The 25,438-nt window shown below is 44.2% G+C and overlaps 1 protein-coding gene across 1 annotated transcript in view; it reads right to left on the reverse strand.

Annotated features, from left to right (window-relative positions):
• Nucleotides 1-7,501, reverse strand: part of LOC124290248 (short transient receptor potential channel 3-like) — a 124,156-nt gene extending 116,655 nt beyond the window's left edge. Inside the window, exon 1 of the mRNA XM_046726959.1 lies at nt 7,210-7,501. Within this exon, the coding sequence (XP_046582915.1) occupies nt 7,210-7,356 (147 nt within the window). The 5' untranslated portion in view covers nt 7,357-7,501. The remainder of the gene's footprint in view (nt 1-7,209) is intronic.
• Nucleotides 7,502-25,438: the final 17,937 nt, after the last annotated feature.

Raw genomic sequence — 25,438 nt, forward strand, 5'->3', positions numbered from 1 at the left:
TGACACAATGCTGGGATCCAGGCAGATCCACTTTCTTGGAAACCGTACCATCACACTACTACTGACCCAGATCATCACGTGTTTTCAATAAACCTACAAGGATTACAAATACAATGTTTTCCAGTTTTCTTACATTCATTTAAGGTTGGAATGACACCTCTCCGTTTCCAAAAATCTGTATCCATGGAGGGACGTAAAGGGGAAGGGGGGCGCAAGTAATTCTATACAGCTCTCATTCATTAAGCGCTCCAAGCCTGCACTACTCACTTCCCACCGGCACATGCTCGCTGCTCAATAACACAGGAAGTAAAGGTCGAGTCTCAGCCACAAGAGAAACATGCAACAGTGAAAGACTTTATAACTTCATGCCATCCCGGGGATGCTACTGCATCTTCATTTCATCCTCATCCTCGGGAGGCAACTGTAACAGGGCTGTAATCGATGCCAAATCCCCACAATATTCACTTTTCATCTCAAAACATCTTTTCCCTTGGCGTGATGTAATCTTCTAGTTATTTTCTTCCTATCGCTGTCAACAAGAGGGACTACAATCATAACAACAGACGCATGATGCAAGGCATGGACTGTCTTCGGTTGCAACAAAGTGGCTTCAATTGGGCACAATTACCCAAACAGACAATTTGCTTGAAACGGAAAAGTGTGTTATCTGTCCGTATCTTCCAGAGGAGGAGGTATCATGGACGGTGCGGTGCCCGCTACCTGCCCGGCTCTCCCATGGCACGAGAAAATTGAATTGAGGACAATTCCGATGTCCTGCTATTGCGTGCTACGACGATAGGTTCTTTGTTCTGTGTTCAATATCATTGATTGCAGTCTGTCTCTAGTTGCCTCACTTTACGTAAGCTGGTTGAACATCTTGACTGATTTGATTTGAAAAGATATTGTTGCCAGTATCCAAATGGTTCCTCAAAGACGACGTGGAATCGAGGACAGCGTGTAAACAGGCATTCAATCAGCACAGATACTAGAGTCCTCCGATACAATTGTTCCAATAATTCCTGCAGATCATATTTGATAGTCCAGTGTGGGGCTGAGTTGCTATCTGCTAGCATAACAAGTAGGCAATTATAAACAGCTGGAGGAGACGGCGTTAATCTGTACGTTTATGTAAAACATGATCGTATGTTTATGTGTAATCCTGTGATAGCGGGCGCATGTGCATCCATTATCATGTGAGTATGTGTGCATCATCGTACCCATCTGTATGCGCGTGTGCGTATGTATGTGTGGTGAGTGGAAACATCTATCAATGCAAGAATTAAAAGCAGTGTCCCTCGTTAACAGACACATATAACTCTCACAAGTTTGAACGGCTGATCGAAAACGTTTCTGAAAGTGAAATAAAATAAAACGACATTCAGCTACAAAAATAAATTGTTGTAATACCTTGGCCGGAATTGATCGAAGACTATTGTAGAGAACATGCACCACGTTCAGATATGAAGAAGCATGATTCTTATTTCTCCGTTAAATTCCATTACAGATGGAGGGTCATGCAAAAATGTATTCATTCGGTCAATTTCATCATCTTCGCCGCGGTCCAGCATGACGAACGCAATGGCGGCTCCATTCTGTCTAAGCTGCCAATCATCGACAGAGGCACATTTCAACCCACCGTCACATACACAGCTTTTACGTCAAGCTCAATCAGGGCCACGTGTTTTATTCTATACACCCTGTTGTGTTACACAAGAGTTACGGAATATGTATGATGTATACATGCTAACACGTGTCGTCATGAGTTTCAGCTGGTGGTAAAAGTGACACAGAAAGGAGAACAAGAGAATACATAGAAAAGCAGAGATAGATTACAGCCCAAAATATGACGTAGGGAGATGAATTGTGATTAACGTCATGCCAGCTGAATGGATCAAGTGCAAACGCTGTCATGAAAAGTCAAATGATGCAGTAATTCTATGTGAGACATAATGGATGCAATGGTTATCTGTAACACTATGTGACACATGACGTATGTCATACAATGGTTATCTGTAACACTATGTGAGATATGACGTATGTCACACAATGGTTATCTGTAACACTATGTGACACATGACGTATGTCATACAATGGTTATCTGTAACACTATGTGAGACATGACGTATGTCATACAATCGTTATCTGTAACACTATGTGAGATATGACGTATGTCACACTATGTGTTATCACTACAATGTAACACTATGTGACACATGACGTATGTCATACAATGGTTATCTGTAACACTATGTGACACATGACGTATGTCATACAATGGTTATCTGTAACACTATGTGAGACATGACGTATGTCATACAATCGTTATCTGTAACACTATGTGAGATATGACGTATGTCATACAATGGTTATCTGTAACACTATGTGAGACATGACGTATGTCAACACAAGATATGGTTATCTGTAACACTATGTGAGACATGACGTATGTCATACGATGGTTATCTGTAACACTATGTGAGATATAACGTATGTCACACAATGGTTATCTGTAACACTATGTGACACATGACGTATGTCATATAATGGTTATCTGTAACACTATGTGAGACATGACGTATGTCATACAATCGTTATCTGTAACACTATGTCAGATATGACGTATGTCATACAATGGTTATCTGTAACACTATGTGACACATGACGTATGTCACACAATGGTTATCTGTAACACTATGTGAGATATAACGTATGCCACACAATGGTTATCTGTAACACTATGTGACACATGACGTATGTCATATAATGGTTATCTGTAACAATATGTGAGACATGACGTATGTCATACAATCGTTATCTGTAACACTATGTCAGATATGACGTATGTCATACAATGGTTATCTGTAACACTATGTGACACATGACGTATGTCACACAATGGTTATCTGTAACACTATATGAGATATAACGTATGTCATACAATGGTTATCTGTAACACTATGTGAGATATAACGTATGTCACACAATGGTTATCTGTAACACTATGTGAGATATAACGTATGTCACACAATGGTTATCTGTAACACTGTATGAGATATGACGTATGTCATACTGTGGTTACCTTACCTTAAATATGACGTATGTAGAATAGCTGTAACTATATAAGATATGACATACTCCACGCATTGCTAAACTGCTTATCTATGGGAGATTTGACGAACGCAACACTATGTGAGCAACACATAGACGAACTGTAATATGGAGTGACGTATGTCATACAATGGTTATCTGTAACACTATGTGACACATGACGTATGTCACACAATGGTTATCTGTAACACTATATGAGATATAACGTATGTCACACAATGGTTATCTGTAACACTATGTGAGATATAACGTATGTCACACAATGGTTATCTGTAACACTATGTGAGATATAACGTATGTCACACAATGGTTATCTGTAACACTGTATGAGATATGACGTATGTCATACTGTGGTTACCTTACCTTAAATATGACGTATGTAGAATAGCTGTAACTATATAAGATATGACATACTCCACGCATTGCTTAACTGCTTATCTATGGGAGATTTGACGAACGCAACACATAGATGAACTGTGATATGGAGTGAAAATATGGCGCACGGAACAGAAGGGTAAGCTGTGAGATTTATCAGTGGGAGATGCTGTGAGAGATACTATATATGTACACCATTCATGTAATATATGTAACAAAGGCTGGGATATGACGAACGCCATATTATGTAATACTGTGCGAGATATGACGTTCAAGTGTGAGTTGCTATAATGTGTGAAATATAACGAGCTACTTGTGTCATCCTTAAGTAAATTCGCTCTATCGAATACAGATACATTTGATTCCACGTATCATGTGTTTAAGATGTATGTGCACATCTGTGATGACCGGTGTGTTCTCGAACATAGATACAATTAACTGATGTATTGTGTGTTTTATACATAGCTGCACTGCAACTGTGATCAGCTACCATTTATCGAACATATATACAATTAACCGATGTATTGTGTGTTTTATACATAGGTGCACTGCAACTGTGATCAACTACCATTTATCGAACATAGATACATTAACCGATGTATTGTGTGTTTTATACATAGCTGCACTACAACTGTGATCAACTACCATTTATCGAACATAGATACATTAACCGATGTATTGTGTGTTTTATACATAGCTGCACTGCAACTGTGATCAACTACCATTTATCGAACATAGATACATTAACCGATGTATTGTGTGTTTTATACATAGCTGCACTACAACTGTGATCAACTACCATTTAACGAACATAGATACATTAACCGATGTATTGTGTGTTTTATACATAGCTGCACTGCAACTGTGATCAACTACCATCTATCGAACATAGATACATTAACCGATGTATTGTGTGTTTTATACATAGCTGCACTACAACTGTGATCAACTACCATTTATCGAACATAGATACATTAACCGATGTATTGTGTGTTTTATACATAGCTGCACTACAACTGTGATCAACTACCATTTATCGAACATAGATACATTAACCGATGTATTGTGTGTTTTATACATAGCTGCACTGCAACTGTGATCAACTACCATTTATCGAACATCGATACATTAACCGATGTATTGTGTGTTTTATATACATTTGCAACTGTGATCAACTACCATTTATCGAACATAGCACTAACATGTATTGTGATCTGTGATCAACTACCATTCATCGAACATAGATACAATTAACTGATGTATTGTGTGTTTTATACATAGGTGCACTGCAACTGTGATCAACTACCATTTATCGAACATAGATACAACTAACGGATGTATTGTGTGTTTTATACATAGCTGCACTGCAACTGTGATCAACTACCATTCATCGAACATAGATACAATTAACTGATGTATTGTGTGTTTTATACATAGCTGCACTGCAACTGTGATCAACTACCATTTATCGAACATAGATACAACTAACGGATGTATTGTGTGTTTTATACATAGGTGCACTGCAACTGTGATCAACTACCATTTATCGAACATAGATACAACTAACCGATGTATTGTGTGTTTTATACATAGCTGCACTGCAACTGTGATCAACTACCATTTATCGAACATAGATACAATTAACTGATGTATTGTGTGTTTTATACATAGGTGCACTGCAACTGTGATCAACTACCATTTATCGAACATAGATACAATTAACGGATGTATTGTGTGTTTTATACATAGGTGCACTGCAACTGTGATCAACTACCATTTATCGAACATAGATACAATTAACGGATGTATTGTGTGTTTTATACATAGGTGCACTGCAACTGTGATCAACTACCATTTATCGAACATAGATACAATTAACCGATGTATTGTGTGTTTTTATACATAGGTGCACTACAACTGTGATCAACTACCATTTATCGAACATAGATACAATTAACGGATGTATTGTGTGTTTTATACATAGCTGCACTACAACTGTGATCAACTACCATTTATCGAACATAGATACAATTAACTGATGTATTGTGTGTTTTATACATAGGTGCACTGCAACTGTGATCAACTACCATTTATCGAACATAGATACAACTAACGGATGTATTGTGTGTTTTATACATAGCTGCACTGTAACTGTGATCAACTACCATTCATCGAACATAGATACAATTAACTGATGTATTGTGTGTTTTATACATAGCTGCACTGCAACTGTGATCAACTACCATTTATCGAACATAGATACAATTAACTGATGTATTGTGTGTTTTATACATAGCTGCACTGCAACTGTGATCAACTACCATTTATCGAACATAGATACAATTAACTGATGTATTGTGTGTTTTATACATAGCTGCACTACAACTGTGATCAACTACCATTTATCGAACATAGATACAATTAACTGATGTATTGTGTGTTTTATACATAGCTGCACTGCAACTGTGATCAACTACCATTTATCGAACATAGATACAACTTAACTGATGTATTGTGTTTTATACATAGCTGCACTACAACTGTGATCAACTACCATTTATCGAACATAGATACAATTAACTGATGTATTGTGTGTTTTATACATAGCTGCACTGCAACTGTGATCAACTACCATTTATCGAACATAGATACAATTAACTGATGTATTGTGTGTTTTATACATAGCTGCACTGCAACTGTGATCAACTACCATTTATCGAACATAGATACAACTAACCGATGTATTGTGTGTTTTATACATAGCTGCACTACAACTGTGATCAACTACCATTTATCCAACCCAGATACAATCAATCCACTGATATTGCCCTTTATTTATTGTTTATTTGTTATTTAAAGCCGCACTCAGCACTATTCCAGCAATATAGCGGCTTTAATAACGGTGTGCATACCATATATAAAACATTTGACGTAAGATAGTCAATACGACCGCCTCAAGGTCATCCATAATCGGGTTTTTTTAAAAAGCAACCATGTGAAAAATGAATGGACACTTTCCTTCAGCCTACAATTGGGCAAGGTGAGGTGAAATTGGGTTTAACGAAGCGCTGGAGAATATTTCGCTCAGATGACGACGTGCAGTCGTATGTATGTGTGTGTGCGGCTGCTTGTACTTGCGCAGACTGAAGCTGGTTTTATAGTGCTAGCCCACTGAGATACATTGCCACAGTGAAGCATGAATACCCCACTCAGACACATTATACTGACTCCGAGCCGACCAGTCCTTGTTGTACCCATTAATGCCGAGCGCCAGACAGGGACCAACAAGTAACATATTTTAACGTCTTTTGGTATGACGCGGTCGGGGATCGAACCAGCGACCTTCCGCACTCCGGTCGGACGCTCTAACCACTACACCACGGGGGCGGTCTCCTACAATTTGGAATATAATGAAAATGAGGACACCTGTATGTATACAAGACACACATAGAAGTGTGCAGTACAACATTAAAGCTGTACATCCGGGTAATGAATGCATGTTGAGGTATGGTGTAAGGTTTGTAGGAGGAAGGTAAGGAAAGAGGTTCTGGTGGGGAAATTAAAATGAAATTTACGAAAATTATAGACCCCCTGGACCGGTCGTCAGACTTCTAGAGAGCCATGTACTCTTAGGAGATCTGCGACACACCGTACAGGCATGCATGTGCGTATGTTGGGGTGTTTCAAAGCATATATAGACGGTAAACATGAATCAGCAGCACCTACCTGCACGTCCTCAAAGTTGGTGAAGAGAGACCCCTGGGACGGCATGGTGGACGCCCTCTTGTCGGCAGCACCGTAGTCCAGGCCCCTGGAGGGAGATGAATATGGTGAATTATACACGATACACGAAGGTAACATCGTCTTGGACATGGTTGTATTTGGTGCATAACACTCTATATAAACAGATACACGACTAGGTGACTAGTACATGGCTAGTACACGGCTAGTACACGGCTAGTACACGGTACAGGTACAGAGACAGTCAAAGCTCCGACTTGTATCCCAACATGGCGGAGCGCTACAGTTCCTGAGCAGTCAAAGAAAATAACAAACTTGTTGAGGAAAGACCGTGGTACAGTTGCTACTCCTGTATAAGTCGTCTTCAACATTTGTCAAGATCAATATTTCCGAAACAAAGTTTTCCATATTTGAATATTCCCGAAGACACACTGAATGGGACACTAAGATAGTTTGTGAGAGAATCTTCCACGGCTGTCATACACACTGGGAACTGTCCAGAAGCTCACAGATGAACCGATTCCGTCATATATCACATGCAATGCTCAGCCTTTTTACGTAAAGATCAGATATTTTTCAAATGACTATTAGTTTCCATCGTTGACATGTGTAACAGTGAGACTAAATCCGTCGCCCTGCCTGCATGTCCACGATACAACCCAGTGGCACATTTCAATTCACACAGCGCTGAAATAATTGAGTCGATTTTTACGGAGGCACATGAAGACCCAGCTGGAGAGATGGAAACTGTGGTGGTCAACTGCACACAGAGCCCAGTCCTGTGCCCAGATTGTCTGGGGTAGGGAACAGAGCCGCGCAGGTCGGGGAACCTCGCGGTACCAGTATCCGAGATACGTACATCCGTATACTTGCTGATACAGCAGGGAATGGATTCCCTCCAGTGATAACGGAAATCAAAGACCTTTGATTTCGTAGCACTTTCTGGGAGATGTGAGAAAGTTTATTTTGCCAGGTGCAACAGTGTTAGGGGTAGAGTAGCTAGGGGTAGGGCTGGGCCACCGAATGCCGCTCATACCCAGCGAGACGCTGGTCTTTATTCAGTTCCTTCAAGACAGATTTACAATGAAACACTAACTGACACTGACTCGTTAGGACAAACACTCCCAAACAGATCAATCGCCGATCGCTGTCGGGTGAAAATACTCCCCCATTTAAATGTTCTCAAAGGGAAGTAGGGCAGCGTTTAGTCGTCCATGTTGACGCCGTGACGGGGGCACTTTCCTCCCTGTCAGGTACTGATGAACGGCGTTCCATTCAACACATACACTATTACACGGACAGTACGAAAAGTTTAAATCATTAACTGAAACTCAAACATATCGTCCCAGTACAGTGTAGCAGAGCTGCACAAGAGTCGCCGATTGAGACATGGGGATAGCGCTTTGCAGAGAGAGGAACCTCTAAATTGTATAACTGAGTTTCTGTATGGTCAATACGCCTCGGTAATAAAGTGAGTCGTAAGGCTTTAGCTGGACACTTTACTGGGCAGGGACATCAGTGGGAACAGTAAACTTCAGATTGTTGTACAAACGGTGGCCGTCAATGCGGTATTCTAATGGAATCACTGGGGCGGCCAGCTCGCCACTCGCTCGTTCCCTGATCTGTCAAACATGCGCATGGCTGGGCTGGTCCAGGCAGTGATCATTCAAGAGACCCTATACCAAGTCGCCTGAAATTGGGTCCGTCAAATGGTATTGCAGATGGGAAAAGAGCAGCGGAGAACAAGTTTAATGGTTAATGAATGTACGCCCAACCGCACGATAGGCGACAGAGGAAACGTGCGTAGAGTTTGCCAATAACTGCGCTAGTTATCCGGCACAGATAACGTCATCCCATCAAACCCTACCCGTGTCATCGCTCAAAGGTGAAGAAATGACTACAACATGCAGCGATTCACCATTAGGTTTCAACAGCGGCTTTAAAACAGATATCAAACCAGAGTAATTGTATTTAATGTTTCTTATGCAAACATCGTAAGCCCTCATGGATCTTGTACAATCAATGAGGTTGTCTGGTTTAAAACGATTTGTGTCTACCCTGCTGTAGTGAGAGTTCATTAACAGACTACACAGCGTCGTCACAACACATGTAGCAATGCACGGCTTGTTCCGTGATGAGCTCAATACAACTAGCCCCAACCCAGTCAGCTCATCTCTACATTGCTCGCTCTAGGGCACTGGCAAGGTTCTGGGGCCGGGCAGGTACTACTGACAGTCATCTCTACTCCAATCGATGGAATCTGTAAAGGGACTTTAACAAGTATTTGTACAACTATTACGGGGCGCACCATAAAGATTACTGCTTCCTTCTCCAGCCTTTGTTGGCCAGATTACTCCAGCCAGGAGTCAACTGCATCTTTTGCTGATGAATATAGCAGATTGCCATACACTCATGTAAACACAGCACACATCAATTCCTCCACTCGATCAACAGGACGACATTCCAATTAATTTCCAAACTAAGAGAGCGTCTATAACAGTGTTGACACACAGACAATAGGCATGTCAGGGGGTCAGACACAATATTCTAGAGTCTCCAGGAGGAGCTTCACACCGGGGTGGGGGTGGGTTCAGACTTGATACCATGATGAAGCTGGAGATTAGGGGTGGGGTAGAACTGGTGACGAATCATTGGGATGAGGACTGAACTGGGAATGACACCCAGGTGGGGAGAGAACTGGGATGAGGCTACAGACAGGGGTCAGGTTTGTTATTGGGGATGAGGGTGGAATCTCGTGCCTGGGATCATCTTGGAAGTAGACACTGGGAGGAAGTCTGAACTGGGGATTAGGATGGGGCAGAGAATGAGGCTAGATGCTCGGTTTGAGGTAAACATGGGGTGGTGAGGCTGCAGACTGATGTTATAGGATTAGGTTAGACACTGTGGTGGCGCTGGAGTTGGTGTGAGACTGCGAGGGGGAATCTAGACCCGGGAAGTGACTTGAGTGTTTGGTCCCCATCCCCCGCCTGCTGAGTTAAGTAGAGCTCCCGCAGTCAACCTGTTGCACCACCTCCTGATCAATACCTCCACGAGCTGCTACAGTTTCATATACCACTGATCCGTCAACTGAACCTCACGGTACAATCTCCACATATCTACTGTACCTAACTGCCAGTCTCAGCAGTCGACACTTGAAACGATTACTTGAGCGACTGGATCGTAAGCATTCGTTCCAGATGAACCGCTAACTATCTAATAAAGGGCTATCTGCTTCTGCAGGGACAAAGGTTAAGCAAGCCCCCGGCGAATGGTAGCATTAAAACGGTAACTGGCCGCGGTGGAGTATCTCTACAAGATGTGTACTTTCCTCTTTGATGTCTTCTGACGGTCCACACTGTGACCACGGTCCGGATAAGGCCCCGGGTTAAGTGCTTAGGAGCGGACATCTTTGAAAAGATGACCCAACTAACTCGGTGATTCTTTGAGGTCGCGGAACGCAGAACATGAAAGCAGCGAACAGAACATTTTCCCATGTTTCACTGATTTGACGTGGTTAGTTTGTCGTTGCCATAGCAACTTGTAACCAGCAAATCAAACTATATCAACTCGGGCGTTTTATTCCATAAACTTCATTTAATATCGACTAACATGATTCAGAATTTAGCAATTTTATTGTATATTGTGAACAAGACTGTTCGTTAATATTCCCGCCGAAACAAGACTTCTATTAACGGCGCTTGCCCTTTAGGTAGAAGGGGAGTCTAATAGCAACTGTACGTAATAACTTCATGCACTAAACGCAAAGACGTGATAAGTGATATTTGCAGGAGAGCTTAGAAACCTCAATATTAGCCACAGAAGCAGCTAGATGTTGAGTACATTAGGCTGTCCATGCTATGTTCAGACGGACTGCAAACAACGTTACTAGTTGGTTTCCGCTGTTACGGAGAGGGCGGGAGTCACGTGACAAATAGCTAATGGTCAGACTTGTTTGAGCTGTCTGCGACGGCTACAACATCATCTACATGGATGCAGTGTGTGGACAGGCGTTGGGGCTGATCCATCCTGACAACCCCCAAATAACCCATCCCCCATCCCTCACGCTCCAACCCCCCACCCCAGTTCCACACACGCTCATCTCCATCCCCCAAGCAGGTGAGCTATAGATGTCAGTTGACCAGACCTTCTCCCTTCTCCAGACAGACACCATATAACGGATGCGTGTGATTCATACAATAGGCGGTTATTAAAGGTTATTACAGGTTATTACTTTTAAGTTTATATACATCTGGCTATCAGAGTAGCCATGTGCAACTGGGTTATTAAAGGATGTTAAACATTTGGTTATTACAGAAATAACATGCACCTGAATCTGAAAGACAATGCACAGACTGTTATTGATAAAATGATACATCGAGGTCATTACAAAACTGTACATCACATCAAATATGTCCGTGTTGTTACGAGTGTATGTACAAATGTTTATTACATAGGTAATGGTGATAATAGTCCATTTGTTATGGGCATGTCTCCATGCACAGTGCATGCTTGAAGCTCCCAAACAATCTGTGTATTACTATAACCCCGGATAACCCAAGCTGCCTGTTAGGCGCTAGAAGGTTAATAGTCACATGACTTATCTCACCGGGTACCACTCTCTGGGTGAACAGAGGCAATGAACAAGCTCACTTGCCTAAGGTGAGACCACATGTATCACATGTGCTTCGTTGTGGGGCAGGACTGAAGTCCTAGAAACTCTCAGGAGTCAAGCTGTCAAACATGGTCACCCATCCAAGGACTCTCCACACACAGCGTTGATTATTTCACCTGATTTGTGACCTAAGCTCTATGCACGGGACCACACACCACCACATATATATATACTCGGTCATTCCCGCGAGTCAGATGAGTAGTTACCATAGAAAACATATAGAGCGACGTCATTATGTTCGTTCTACAACATGATTTATACTAGCAACAATATTCAAGGTTAATACAGGGTGTTTATACAGGGTGTTAAACAAATAGTTACAACAGGATGCCATACAAATATACAACACAGAGTACTGTACAGTAGTTGATAACTTGATGCATGAAATATACGAACATAATTATATTAAATGATTTGCACCAGGATTCGACCACACAACAGTGGCTGAGCAATGTTTCTACAATGAGATGTTATAGGCTTGTATATACTGGGGCCTAAGAGAGGATTAATGGAACTAAAGTAGGGTTATGTGGCTTTCCCTTTGGTCTCCCGTCCCAAGCTGTACCAGTCTATTATATATCCCTTTGCCTGCCGGTTACCGGAGACAACATAGGAACCCTATCTATCACAATCTAAAGTAAAACATGTCTCCAAATCAAAGTATTTTTTTCTTATTGTGCGACTTATAAGGGATGTTTTATTAAATCTGTCTTTGGGAAATGAACGATCAAGCAGGCCGGGCTTGTCAGTATGGGAACTGAGCGCTATCAAATGATAGTTTTCTCTCTATGTCATCATTCAACATTGATTCAATTTCTAAGCTAGTAATTTAGCCGATAAAATCCCTCTTTAGATTGTGTTCACTTAGTTTACAAGAACCAGTCTGGTAGCTGTATTGATCATTACGTAAGACAGTGTTTTACGAAGAACGAGCTTACCGCTCACACACTGATGACAAGGTTGAAGTAATACGATTTGAATCGGCTCCCGAGAGTGCAAGTTTCAAGTGAAGCTACTATCTCTTTATTGGCGAACCTAATTTAATTTTACTCTTGGCCTCTCTGCTCGGTATCCTCCTCCTCAAAAGAAATAACTTAAATTAAATTGTACCATTCAGAGATCCTGACGAGCCAGTAATCCCCACTTGTCTCGTGTAGTGACGTCAGCGAGTCGTGACGTCACCAGGTACTGAGACGACCAGACTAGCCTTTCCCCTAGTTAAGTACCCCCCTTCAGAGACTGACTGCCCACCGGAGACGGAATTAGCTGGGTAGGAGGAGGCAATTGACACCAGCTACTTTGGTAAAGGGATAGATGTAATTTCAGTGAACAAAGATCTTTTAGACCTAAATGTGGCTGGCGCGTCATGAAGGATAGACAGAATGATCAACATTTGCCGCGGGGCCATCTTCGGAGCATGTCGCTGACACTTCGGGGAAACCAAGGCCATCTTACACGGGATATATCATCTAGGTCGGGATACATGATCTGAAGTGACTGGACTAACAAGAGACATTGAACCATGATGCTGGGTTCACATGTACTATACTCAGAGATAGGCAGACCGTCACACAAACTCTGAAGGTTAATTAAAACCACAGACCATTCTACTTCGCGCAAAGACATTAGCTTGATATGGACCATCCATCGTTAATATGCGATGTCCTTGATGGTAGGCGTGTACAGGGCCTTGAAGTGGTCACGATGTAAATTATCTTGTCCAGAAACACGTTTCTACATTGCTAATAGATCTGGAAAATTACACTGTAAAGAATGTGTTTAGAATGTAAACACAGGGTATGGTTAGATCTAAACATGTTTAGGAATGTGTGTAAATCCTAAACAGAATACACACTAACACGTTGTGGGTCTAAACGTAAGGATGGAGCTATCATCTAACATTCTACACACAAATGTTTAAATGTTAAAACATGTTTGGAATATAAACAGAGAATAATAATAAGTCATCTTCTATAGCCCACAATCTCCAAACACCAAGTGATTGCTCGCGGCGCTTAATCAGAATCTGATTATTATTACCCCGGATAACCCAAGCTTCCTGTTAGGCGCTAGAAGGTTATAGTCACGTGTCTTTATCCAACCGGGTACCCATGTTCGGCTGGGTGAACAGAGGCAATTTTGAACAAACTCACTTGCCTAAGGTGAGACCACATGTATCCCATGTGCTTCGTTGTGGGGCAGGAGTGTAGTCCTAGAAACTATCAGGGGTCTAGCTGCCAAACACGGTCACCCATCCAAGGACGTTCGACGTTGCTTAACTTCAACTGATTCGTGACCTGAGCTCTGTGCACAGGACCACATGTTTATGTTTAGTATTGAAACATCTTTAGATTTTACACGTTTACGACAAAATAAGTATTATCATTACGCATTTTCCCAATAATCTAAACATGTTTACATTTCAACGAATGTGAATAAATTTCATATCAGTGACATTATGTCAAACATAGATAAGATTTATCAATACATACTGAAATTAAATGTGCCAGTCAGATTCACAGGCAGTGTTACAGCGGTTCAATATAAACATGAAATCCTGCAAGTGAACCAGGAATGTGACACATAAGACTATTTCAGTCATTGTATCACAGGTGCACAAATGAAGAGGTTGCAGGTTGGTATTTTCAAAGTGTTGTGATTCATACATGTGAAATCTACGCAGCACATATAAGGGATTACTTTATGGGATGTAGGCGGCAATTTTATGGAATTTAGGCAGTAATTTTATTGGAGTTTAGGCAGTAATTTTTGGGATTTAGGTGATAATTTTGGGGGATTCAGGCGGTAACTTTATGGGATTTAGGCGGTAATTATATGGGATTTAGGCGGTAACTTTATGGGATTTAGGCGGTAATTATATAGGATTTAGTCGGTAATGTTATGGGATTTAGGCGGTAATTTTATTGGATTTAGGCGGTAATTGTTTTGGATTTAGGGACTTACTATAGCTATCGTGAAGCGGTGGTGTGACACCCCTTCACAAGAAGGGGGCAAGTATTTGTGAGGAACAGTGTATGTTGGTAGCGGGGTAAGCTGAACCAGCCGTGAGGAACAGTGTATGTTGGTAGCGGGGTAAGCTGAACCAGCCGTGAGGAACAGTGCATGTTGGTAGCGGGGTAAGCTGAACCAGCCGTGAGGAACAGTGTATGTTGGTAGGGGTGAGGAACAGTAAGCTGAACCAGCCGTGAGGAACAGTGTATGTTGGTAGCGGGGTAGGGTAAGCTGAACCAGCCGTGAGGAACAGTGTATGAGCTGAACCAGCCGTGAGGAACAGTGTATGTTGGTACAGTGTGAGGAACAGTGTATGTTGGTAGCGGGGTAAGCTGAAACCAGCCGTAGGAACAGCTGAACCAGCCGTGAACCAGCCGTGAGGAACAGTGTGTTGGTGGCGGGGTAAGCTGAACCAGCCGTGAGGAACAGTGTATGTTGGTAGCGGGTAAGCTGAACCAGCCGTGAGGAACAGTGTATGTTGGTAGCGGGTTAAGCTAAAAGCTGAACCAGCCGTGAGAACAGTGTATGTTGGTAGCGGGGTAAGCTGAACCAGCCGTGAGGACAGTGTGAACCAGCCGTGAGGAACAGTGTATGTTGGTAGCGGGTAAGCTGAACCAGCCGTGAGGAACAGTGTATGTTGGTAGCGGTAAGCTGAACCAGCCGTGAGGAACAGAACAGTGTATGCTGAACCAGCCGTGAGGAACAGTGTATTGGTAGCCGTGAGGAACAGTGTATGTTGGTAGCTGAACCAGCCGTGAGGAACAGTGTATGTTGGTAGCTGAGGGTAAGCTGAACCAGCCGTGGCGGGGGTAAGCTGAACCAGCCGTGAGCGGAACAGTGTATGTTGGTAGCGGGGTAAGCTGAACCAGCCGTGAGGAACAGTGCATGTTGGTAGCGGGGTAAGCTGAACCAGCCGGCGTGAGGAACAGTGTATGTTGGTAGCGGAGTAAGCTGAACCAGCCGTGAGCCGTGAACAGTGTATGTGCTGATGTGAGGACATGTATGTTGGTAGTAACCAGCCGTGAGAGTGCATGCTGAACCAGCCGTGAGGAACAGTGCATGTTGCATGTTGAGGAACAGTGTATGTTGGTAGCCAGCCGTGAGCAACAGTGTATGTTGGTAGCGGCTGAACCAGCCGTGAGAACAGTGTAAGCGGGGTAAGCTGAACCAGCCGTGAGGAACAGTGTATGTTGGTAGCGGGGTAAGCTGAACCAGCCGTGAGGAACAGTGTATGTTGGTAGCGGAGTAAGCTGAACCAGCCGTGAGGAACAGTGTATGTTGGTAGCGGGGTAAGCTGAACCAGCCGTGAGGAACAGTGTATGTTGGTAGCGGAGTAAGCTGAACCAACCGTCCGGAAGGTTATTGTTACGACGCATGTCCACAAAGTAGTTCCGGATCTCGACAACGTGATGAACATGACCTACTTGTCAAGCTGTGTTGTTTGTACGTCCGATTGTCGCATCGGAATCGTTATCAAATACAACAAGTGACAATCAATATCAACAGTGCTCAACGAACACAGCCTAAGCACTATTTTAGCCTTTGTACGTCAACAACAGGTATCGTGTTACATGCAGACCCATCGAGTAGCAAATAATGTTGATTATGACCATGTAATTACATACACTGAGCTGCAACGGACGCCGTCCACGACATCCCCAGTATCATCCGATACATCGCCCACAACATTCCATTGACACCCAAACCTTATCATAGATGACGGAATAACATGCAGTCTTGTAACGAAGACAACAAACTTGCAAAAATCAATGGCGTCAAATTGAGAAAGTATTCAGTGGGTGTTTAGCCGGGAGGGACTTGCGGTATCAGTGTGACGGGGGTGGAAGCTGGCGGCGTGGGGGAGGGGATGGCACCGAAATGCACTTAACACTAGTCCACCTTCGTGCTTCATCATTTGTCAGTGTCACCTGAACGCTTTATTGGATATTATATAGGGATTCCGGAGCACAATCCCACGTCTCACACGGAAAAGTAATCAATGATACCTAAGCTGGGGAGTTTGTAGCGATCTGGTGTTATCTCATAACATTACAATAGCAACGCAGGCGTGATGGACGCGTCAGCAACGTTGCTACTTGTATGATGATATACACATTTGACAAAACGCAGATAACGGTTAACTTTCTTGACCTACTCAATCACAGGTACTTATTCTTGTATCGTAAGTCCCTGTACTAGTCACTACCCGGATTCATCAACTGACTTGGTGACGGTGGTGTTGGTTGCACTAGCCGGATCCTTCCTGGTTACCCAGATGTAGGGCAGCTAAAAGGATCAATGTGTGAACTCGCAGTGCCATTTAGACTCAGTAACGTACAGATTCTAGTTACTGTACTTCTGTTGGGTTGAGTCCCTTCCGGGATTCAAACCCACTCGCACTCAGGCTTTGTGTGCTGTCGATTGGGCGTCTTACTCAGAGTGAATGTAACAGGGAGAGACCAGGTCAGGGTGTGTGTAACAGGGAGAGACGGGGTCAGGGTGTGTGTAACAGGGAGAGACGGGGTCAGGGTGTGTGTTACAGGGAGAGAGGGGCGGTGGGGTAGCCTAGTGGTTAAAGCGTTGGCTCGTCACGCCGAAGACCCGGGTTCGATTCCCCACATGGGCACAATGTGTTAAGCCCATTTCTGGTGTCCCCCGCCGTGATATTGCTGGAATATTGCTAAAAGCGGCGTAAAACTAAACTCAGTCAGTCAGTCAGTCAGTTACAGGGAGAGACTAGGTCAGGGTGTGTGTAACAGGGAGAGACTGGGTCAGGGTATGTGTAACAGGGAGGGACTGGTTTAGGGTGTGTGTAACAGGGAGAGACTAGGACAGGGTGTGTGTAACAGGGAGAGACGGGGTCAGGGTGTGTGTAACAGGGAGAGACTGGGTCAGGGTGTGTGTAACAGGGAGAGACGGGGTCAGGGTGTGTGTAACAGAGAGAGACTGGGTCAGGGTGTGTGTAACAGGGAGAGACTGGGTCAGGGTATGTGTAACAGGGAGAGACTGGGTCAGGGTGTGTGTGCAACAGGGCGAGACCAGGGTGGGAGAGACTGGGTCAGGGTGTGTGTAACAGGGAGAGACTGGGTCAGGGTGTGTGTAACAGGGAGAGACTGGTGTCAGGGCAGAGACAGGGTGTGTGTAACAGGGAGAGACTAGGTCAGGGTGTGTGTAACAGGGGAGGAACGGGGTCAGGGGTGTGTGTAGGGAGAGACAGGGTGTGTAACAGACAGAGGGTGTGTAACAGGGAGGGCGGGATCAGGGTGTGTGTAACAGGGAGAGACAGGGTCAGGGTGTGTGTAACAGGGAGAGACGGGGTCAGGGTGTGTGTAACAGGGAGAGACAGGGTCAGGGTGTGTGTAACAGGGAGTAAAAGAGACTCCAGGGTCAGGGTGTGTGTAACAGGGAGAGACCAGGTCAGGGGTGTGTGTAACAGGGAGAGACCAGGTCAGGGTGTGTGTAACAGGGAGAGACTGGGTCAGGGTGTGTGTAACAGGGAGAGACTGGGTCAGGGTGTGTGTAACAGGGAGAGACTAGGGTCAGGGTGTGTGTAACAGGGAGACTGGGGAACAGGCGAGACAGGGTCAGGGTGTGTGTAACAGGGGAGGGCAGGGGGTCAGGGTGTGTGTAACAGGAGAGAGACGGGGTCAGGGTGTGTGTAACAGGGAGAGACCAGGGTGGGGTCAGGGTGTGTGTAACAGGGAGAGACTGGGTCAGGGTGTGTGTAACAGGGGAGAGACAGGGTCAGGGTGTGTGTAACAGGGAGAGACTGGGTCAGGGTAGGAACTGGGTCAGTAACAGTGAGGGAACAGGGCGAGACTGGGTCAGGGTGTGTGTAACAGGGCAGACAGGGTCAGGGGTGTGTGTAACAGGGAGAGACTGGGTCAGGGTGTGTGTAACAGGGAGAGACGGGGTCAGGGTGTGTGTAACAAGAGGGAGAGACTGGAGGTCAGGGGTGTGTGTAACAGGGAGAGACGGGGTCAGGGTGTGTGTAACAGGGAGAGACTAGGTCAGGGTGTGTGTAACAGGGAGAGACGGGGTCAGGGTGTGTGTAACAGGGAGAGACGGGGTCAGGGTGTGTGTAACAGGGAGAGACGGGGTCAGGGTGTGTGTAACAGGGAGAGACGGGGTCAGGGTGTGTGTAACAGGGAGTCAGGGTGTGTGTAACAGGGAGAGACTAGGTCAGGGTGTGTGTAACAGGGAGAGACGGGGTCAGGGTGTGTGTAACAGGGAGAGACGGGGTCAGGGTGTGTGTAACAGGGAGAGACCAGGTCAGGGTGTGTGTAACAGGGAGAGACTAGGTCAGGGTGTGTGTAACAGGGTCAGGGTGTGTGTAACAGGGAGAGAGGGTCAGGGGTGTGTGTAACAGGTCAGGGTGTGTGTAACAGGGAGGGACTCAGGGTGTCAGTAGGGGAGAGACTGGACAGGGTGTGTGTAACAGGGCAGAGACAGGGTCAGGGTGTGTGTGACAGGGGAGAGAGAGGACAGGGTGTGTGTGTAACAGGGGAGACAGGTCAGGGTGTGTGTAACAGGGAGAGACCAGGTCAGGGTGTGTGTAACAGGGAGAGACTAGGTCAGGGTGTGTGTGTAGAACAGGGAGAGACAGGGGTCAGGGTGTGTGTGTAACAGGGAGAGACGGTGTCAGGGTGTATGTAACAGGGAGACAGGGGTCAGGGTGTGTGTAACAGGGAGAGACGGTGTCAGGGTCTATGTAACAGGGCGAGACGGGGTCAGGGTGTGTGTAACAGATATAGACTAGGACAGGGTTTGTGTAACAGGGAGAGACGGGGTCAGGGTGTGTGTAACAGGGAGAGACGGGGTCAGGGTGTTTGTAACAGAGAGAGACGGGGTCAGGGTGTGTGTAACAGGGAGAGACTAGGTCAGGGTGTGTGTAACAGGGAGAGACGGGGTCAGGGTATGTGTTACACGGAGAGACTGGGTCACGATGTGTGCATGAGGGAGAGAATCATCGAGTAGCGTCCATATCGTCCACTTTACTATAACAGGACACAGATGGAAGTATTCCTCACACTAAAGAACAAGAGAAATCAGAGGTTTCCAGTAGTGTGCCAAGGCATGTTCTCTGTGGTCTGCCAAGATGTTGACATTTGCCTCAGTAGTGTTGCTGATTGCTTCCACCAACCACAGATAAAGAAATAACACTAACTCATCACAGCTATACTAATTGGAGTTTGGCAGCATGTGGCAACGGAATGGTGATATTTTAACGTTCTCTTACACAACACACTACCTTGGAGAGAGCATTCCTCCCAGTTACATACCATGAACAAATACATGGCCAAATTTTTACAATGGCAACAACTCATGGGATGATTGCATCACTTACACCAGAAGAAAATACCTGGAGCAGAGGAAATTATCATCGTAATAACATTCAACGTAAAGTAGCTCGAGATATAACTGTCGTCAATATATTACATCAGTTCTAATTGCATTCGATATCTCAAGATTAGCATGCCATTTTACACTCATACGACACTGCTGTTGAAAATATCGACCTGTCTATTGGATACACATTGATGCACACAACAAGAACTCCCTGTAACCCGCTAGAATAATGAGTGTCGATTTTAGAACAACAGCTTATGAAACATGATGAAATATTTTTTCACTATTGAAGGGAATTCTTTGAATCGTCCTGGACAATTCACGTTAGAGGTGAGGTGAGGTGAGGTGAAATTGGGTTTAACGTCGTACTTTTGAGAATATTTCGCTCATATGACGACGTGCATGCGTGTGTATGTGCGGCTGCTTGTACTAGCCCAGACTTAAACTGGTTTTATAGTGCTAGCCCACTGAGATACCATGCCGCAGTGAAGCATGAATATCCCACTCAGACACATTATACTGACTCCGAGCCGACCAGTCCTTGTTGTGCCCATTAATATCGAGCGCCAGACAGGGACCAACAAGTGATTCACGTTAGAAATGACAATCGCAACATGAAGGGAAGGGGTCAAAAAACAAAACAGGGTTTAACAATCCTATAAAAGACGACTGCTTCTTGAGATAATTGTTCTAAGAGCTGTGTTTGTTTTACAAAGTGGTAAAAAGCATGTTCGACCTGGGGGTAGGAATCTATAATTGTTACCTTAAACGTAGTCTGGATCAGATGACATTTCATAAGATGAGTGTTGAGCGTGTTTTTATATAAAATGGTTATCAATTGAAATATACTCGGCAGTTTTGCTTGCCAAAAATCAATTTTATTGAGACGTGAAATATATTGAAGTGACAGAACTTCACACTAGCATGAAAAAGAAAAAATGGAAAAGGTTTTGAAAACACCACAGTACACACATATGGGTTAAAACACATAAAAGAACACTCTGTGACGACCACACGAGCAGCTTGTCAGACCCCCTCGTGTCCTACGGCACCGACTCGTGTGCAACAAAAAACGGCGCAGCTCAGCCATACTTTAGGTTGGCTCCGTTGGTGAAGAATTTGTACCAGGAGGCTCATTAACACCCGAAAGTCACGTGGAATGTAATTACAGATCGGAGTTGTCATCTGAGTTCGTGCAATATGTCAAAACGTACTATCACCAAAAACAACTTTTGACAGCCAAGAACAGAGACGAATAACGGAAGTAGGTTAAGCCATGTTGGAGGTTTAGGTGACGGGATTACTTGTGTATTGCTGTTACTGGGACTTCACAACAGATATATAATTTGCATATTAACAGTAGATATTTTTATAATATCAAAAGCACTGTTCAAAGGGCAATGGGGAGAAATATGTTTTATAAATATAGTCCAAAACTTCAGTTTTTGTTAAACACACCTCCAAAGTTACAGGGAAAGATTATGATAAGATTAAGTCTAGGCACTTTGATTCAATGATTGTGGATAACAAAGCCACCTTACCATATAAATTTAATGATTCATCACATTCTAGCAAAATGTAAGGTATGTTTACAACCCTCCTTTTATCCAATAAGTTAAAAGAATTACAATTCAAGAATATTCACAATATTGTGCCATGTAATGGTTGTTTAAACTTCACTGAATTACTAGATTATGATGACTGTAAAACTTTGGATGATGTTTCCCATTATTTTTATAATTGTAAAAATGTTACTTCAATGATTAATGGTTATGTAAAGTTTCTTTCTAAGTATTCACAGCAAGTATTTTCTGAGGAATCCCTCTTGTTTGGTTCATCATATCACTTAGACCCAATATTTGAGTTTTTAAATATGCATTTAAAATACTTTATATATAATTCTCACTATACCGATATCAAAATTTCTATGAAGCATTTCATTATAGATTTGAAATATGCTTGGGAAATATATAAATATTGAAAGGAAAAGTTAAGCATTTAGAAGCACTAATGTTAGATTTACAATAGAAATTATAATTTGGAACAATTAAGTCTATAAACCAGTAGTTCCTGACCACGTGGACTTGTATGGTATATTTGTAAAACCGTGGTTACCAAGGCTGAATAAACAGACAAAAAATTACTTTAGAAAACATAGGGCCTGTACAAAGCTCTGTCCCTTTCAAGATACCAATCATAAATAGGGCAGGACAGGAATCTCGGAGATAAAAAAATATTCAAAAATATTTTAAATACATTAGAATAATTGCAATATATTCAAATAGCAAAATGTTTACTAGGACTTAAAACTATTTGGTACATAAGTACAACTTCAGACTAACTAAAATTCTTATTTGTAGAACTCAATTTTCTGTCACTATTTCTACAACATCTCACGCCTCCAATGGAAGAGGTTGATATCCAGGACATAAATAAAAAAAGATGTAAATTAAAAGTTTAAATTACTGCCATGTATCTGTGACAATGAAGGGTGCTTAACTGTTGTGTATCAGTCAGAAGGGACTGTTGGCGATCTGAAGAAACGAAATAACGTTCAGTCAGCGTTTGGTTTATCGAGATGAATGAAAGATGGCCAGATATTGTGTGTATGTGAAACACAGTGGGATGTTCGCTCTGCCTGTCTGATGTTCTGTCTGTTAATGAAACCCTGCTGTCTGCGTGTACGTTACAACAAACATTGAATGAGGTTCAAAATATCTATGTACCCATTAAAACGGAAGCACAATAATCTCCCCGCACAGGTGAATGTGTTTATTGCTGTGGTTATAATGCAGAGTTGCAGGTTAGCAAGGAATCGCAGAGAGGTAATATTCGAATTCTACAGAGCAATTACCAATAGGAAGGTTTATAACCCGACGGTTGATTACTTTACTCATCAGTGAGAATTTCGCTACATCCAGTGGTGCAGGATTGCGCTAGTGCTGGTAGCTTAATCAGGTTCGTCCCCGTGTGGTGAGGATGGGTGTGTCAGGATATTCCCTGTGTGGTGAGGATGGGTGTGTCAGGTTAGTCCCTGTGTGGAGAGGATGGGTGTGTCAGGATATTCCCTGTGTGGAGAGGATGGGTGTGTCAGGATAGTCCCTGTGCGGTGAGGATGGGTGTGTAAGGTTAGTCCCTGTGTGGTGAGGATGGGTGTGTCTGAATAGTCCCAGTGTGGTGAGGATGGGTGTGTCAGGTTAGTCCGTGTGTGGAGAGGATGGGTGTGTCTGAATAGTCCCTGTTTGGTGAGGATGGGTGTGTCAGGATAGTCCGTGTGTGGTGAGGATGGGTGTGTCAGGTTAGTCCCTGTGTGGTGAGGATGGGTGTGTCTGAATAGTCCCTGTGTGGTGAGGATGGGTGTGTCAGGATAGTCCGTGTGTGGTGAGGATGGGTGTGTCAGGTTAGTCCCTGTGTGGTGAGGATGGGTGTGTCTGAATAGTCCCAGTGTGGTGAGGATGGGTGTGTCAGGACAGTACGTGTGTGGGGAGGATGGGTGTGTCTGAATAGTCCCAGTGTGGTGAGGATGAATGTGTCAGGATAGTCCCTGTGTGGAGAGGATGGGTGTGTGAGGATAGTCCCTGTGTGGAGAGGATGGGTGTGTCAGGATAGTCCGTGTGTGGTGAGGATGGGTGTGTCTGAATAGTCCCTGACTGGTGAGGATGGGTGTGTCAGGATAGTCCCTGTGTGGTGAGGATGGGTGTGTCAGGATAGTCCCTGTGTGGTGAGGATGGGTGTGTCTGAATAGTCCCAGTGTGGAGAGGATGGGTGTGTCTGAATAGTCACTGTGTGGTGAGGATGGGTGTGTCAGGATAGTCCCTGTGTGGTGAGGATGGGTGTGTCTGAATAGTCACTGTGTGATGAGGATGGGTGTGTCAGGTTAGACCCTGTGTGGTGAGGATGGGTGTGTCTGAATAGTCCCAGTGTGGAGAGGATGGGTGTGTCTGAATAGTCACTGTGTGGTGAGGATGGGTGTGTCAGGATAGTCCCTTTGTGGTGAGGATGGGTGTGTCTGAATAGTCACTGTGTGATGAGGATGGGTGTGTCAGGTTAGACCCTGTGTGGAGAGGATGGGTGTGTCAGGTTAGTCCCTGTGTGGTGAGGATGGGTGTGTCAGGTTAGTCCCTGTGTGGTGAGGATGTGTGTGTCTGAATAGTCCCAGTGTGGAGAGGATGGGTGTGTCTGAATAGTCACTGTGTGGTGAGGATGGGTGTGTCAGGATAGTCCCTTTGTGATGAGGATGGGTGTGTCAGGTTAGACCCTGTGTGGTGAGGATGGGTGTGTCAGGTTAGTCCCTTTGTGGTGAGAGATGGGTGTGTCAGGTTAGTCCCTGTGTGGTGAGGATGGGTGTGTCAGGTTAGTCCCTGTGTGGTGAGATGGGTGTGTTAGAATAGTCCCTGTGTGGAGAGGGATGGTGTGTCCAGAGGTTCGTCCCTGTGTGGTGAGGATGGGTGTGTTAGAATAGTCCCTGTGTGGAGAGGATGGGTGTGTCAGGTTAGTCCCTGTGTGGTGAGGATGGGTGTGTCAGGTTAGTCCCTGTGTGGTGAGGATGGGTGTGTTAGAATAGTCCCTGTGTGGAGAAGATGGGTGTGTCAGGTTAGTCCCTGTGTGGTGAGGATGGGTGTGTCTGAATAGTCCCTGTGTGGTGAGGATGGGTGTGTCAGAATAGTCCCTGTGTGGTGAGATGGAGTGTGTCAGGTTAGTCCCTGTGTGGAGATGGATGTGTCCAGGATAGTCACTGTGTGGTGAGGATGGGTGTGTCAGGTTAGTCCCTTTGTGGTGAGATGTGTGTGTCTGAATAGTCCCAGTGTGGTGAGGATGGGTGTGTCAGGATATTCCCTGTGTGGAGAGGATAGGTGTGTCAGGATAGTCCCTGTGCAGTGAGAGATGGTGTGTAAGGTTAGTCTCTGTGTGGTGAGATATGGGTGTGTCTGAATAGTCCCTGACTGGTGAGGATGGGTGTGTCAGGATAGTCCCTGTGTGGTGAGAGATGGGTGTGTCAGGATAGTCCCTGTGTGGTGAGGATGGGTGTGTCTGAATAGTCCCAGTGTGGAGAGGATGGGTGTGTCTGAATAGTCACTGTGTGGTGAGATGGGTGTGTCAGGATAGTCCCTGTGTGGTGAGATGGGTGTGTCTGAATAGTCACTGTGTGATGAGATGGGTGTGTCAGGTTTAGACCCTGTG

Source organism: Haliotis rubra, unplaced genomic scaffold (assembly GCF_003918875.1).
Source record: "Haliotis rubra isolate DU_JTF1 unplaced genomic scaffold, ASM391887v1 Scf46, whole genome shotgun sequence".
NCBI classification, from domain to species: domain Eukaryota; kingdom Metazoa; phylum Mollusca; class Gastropoda; order Lepetellida; family Haliotidae; genus Haliotis; species Haliotis rubra.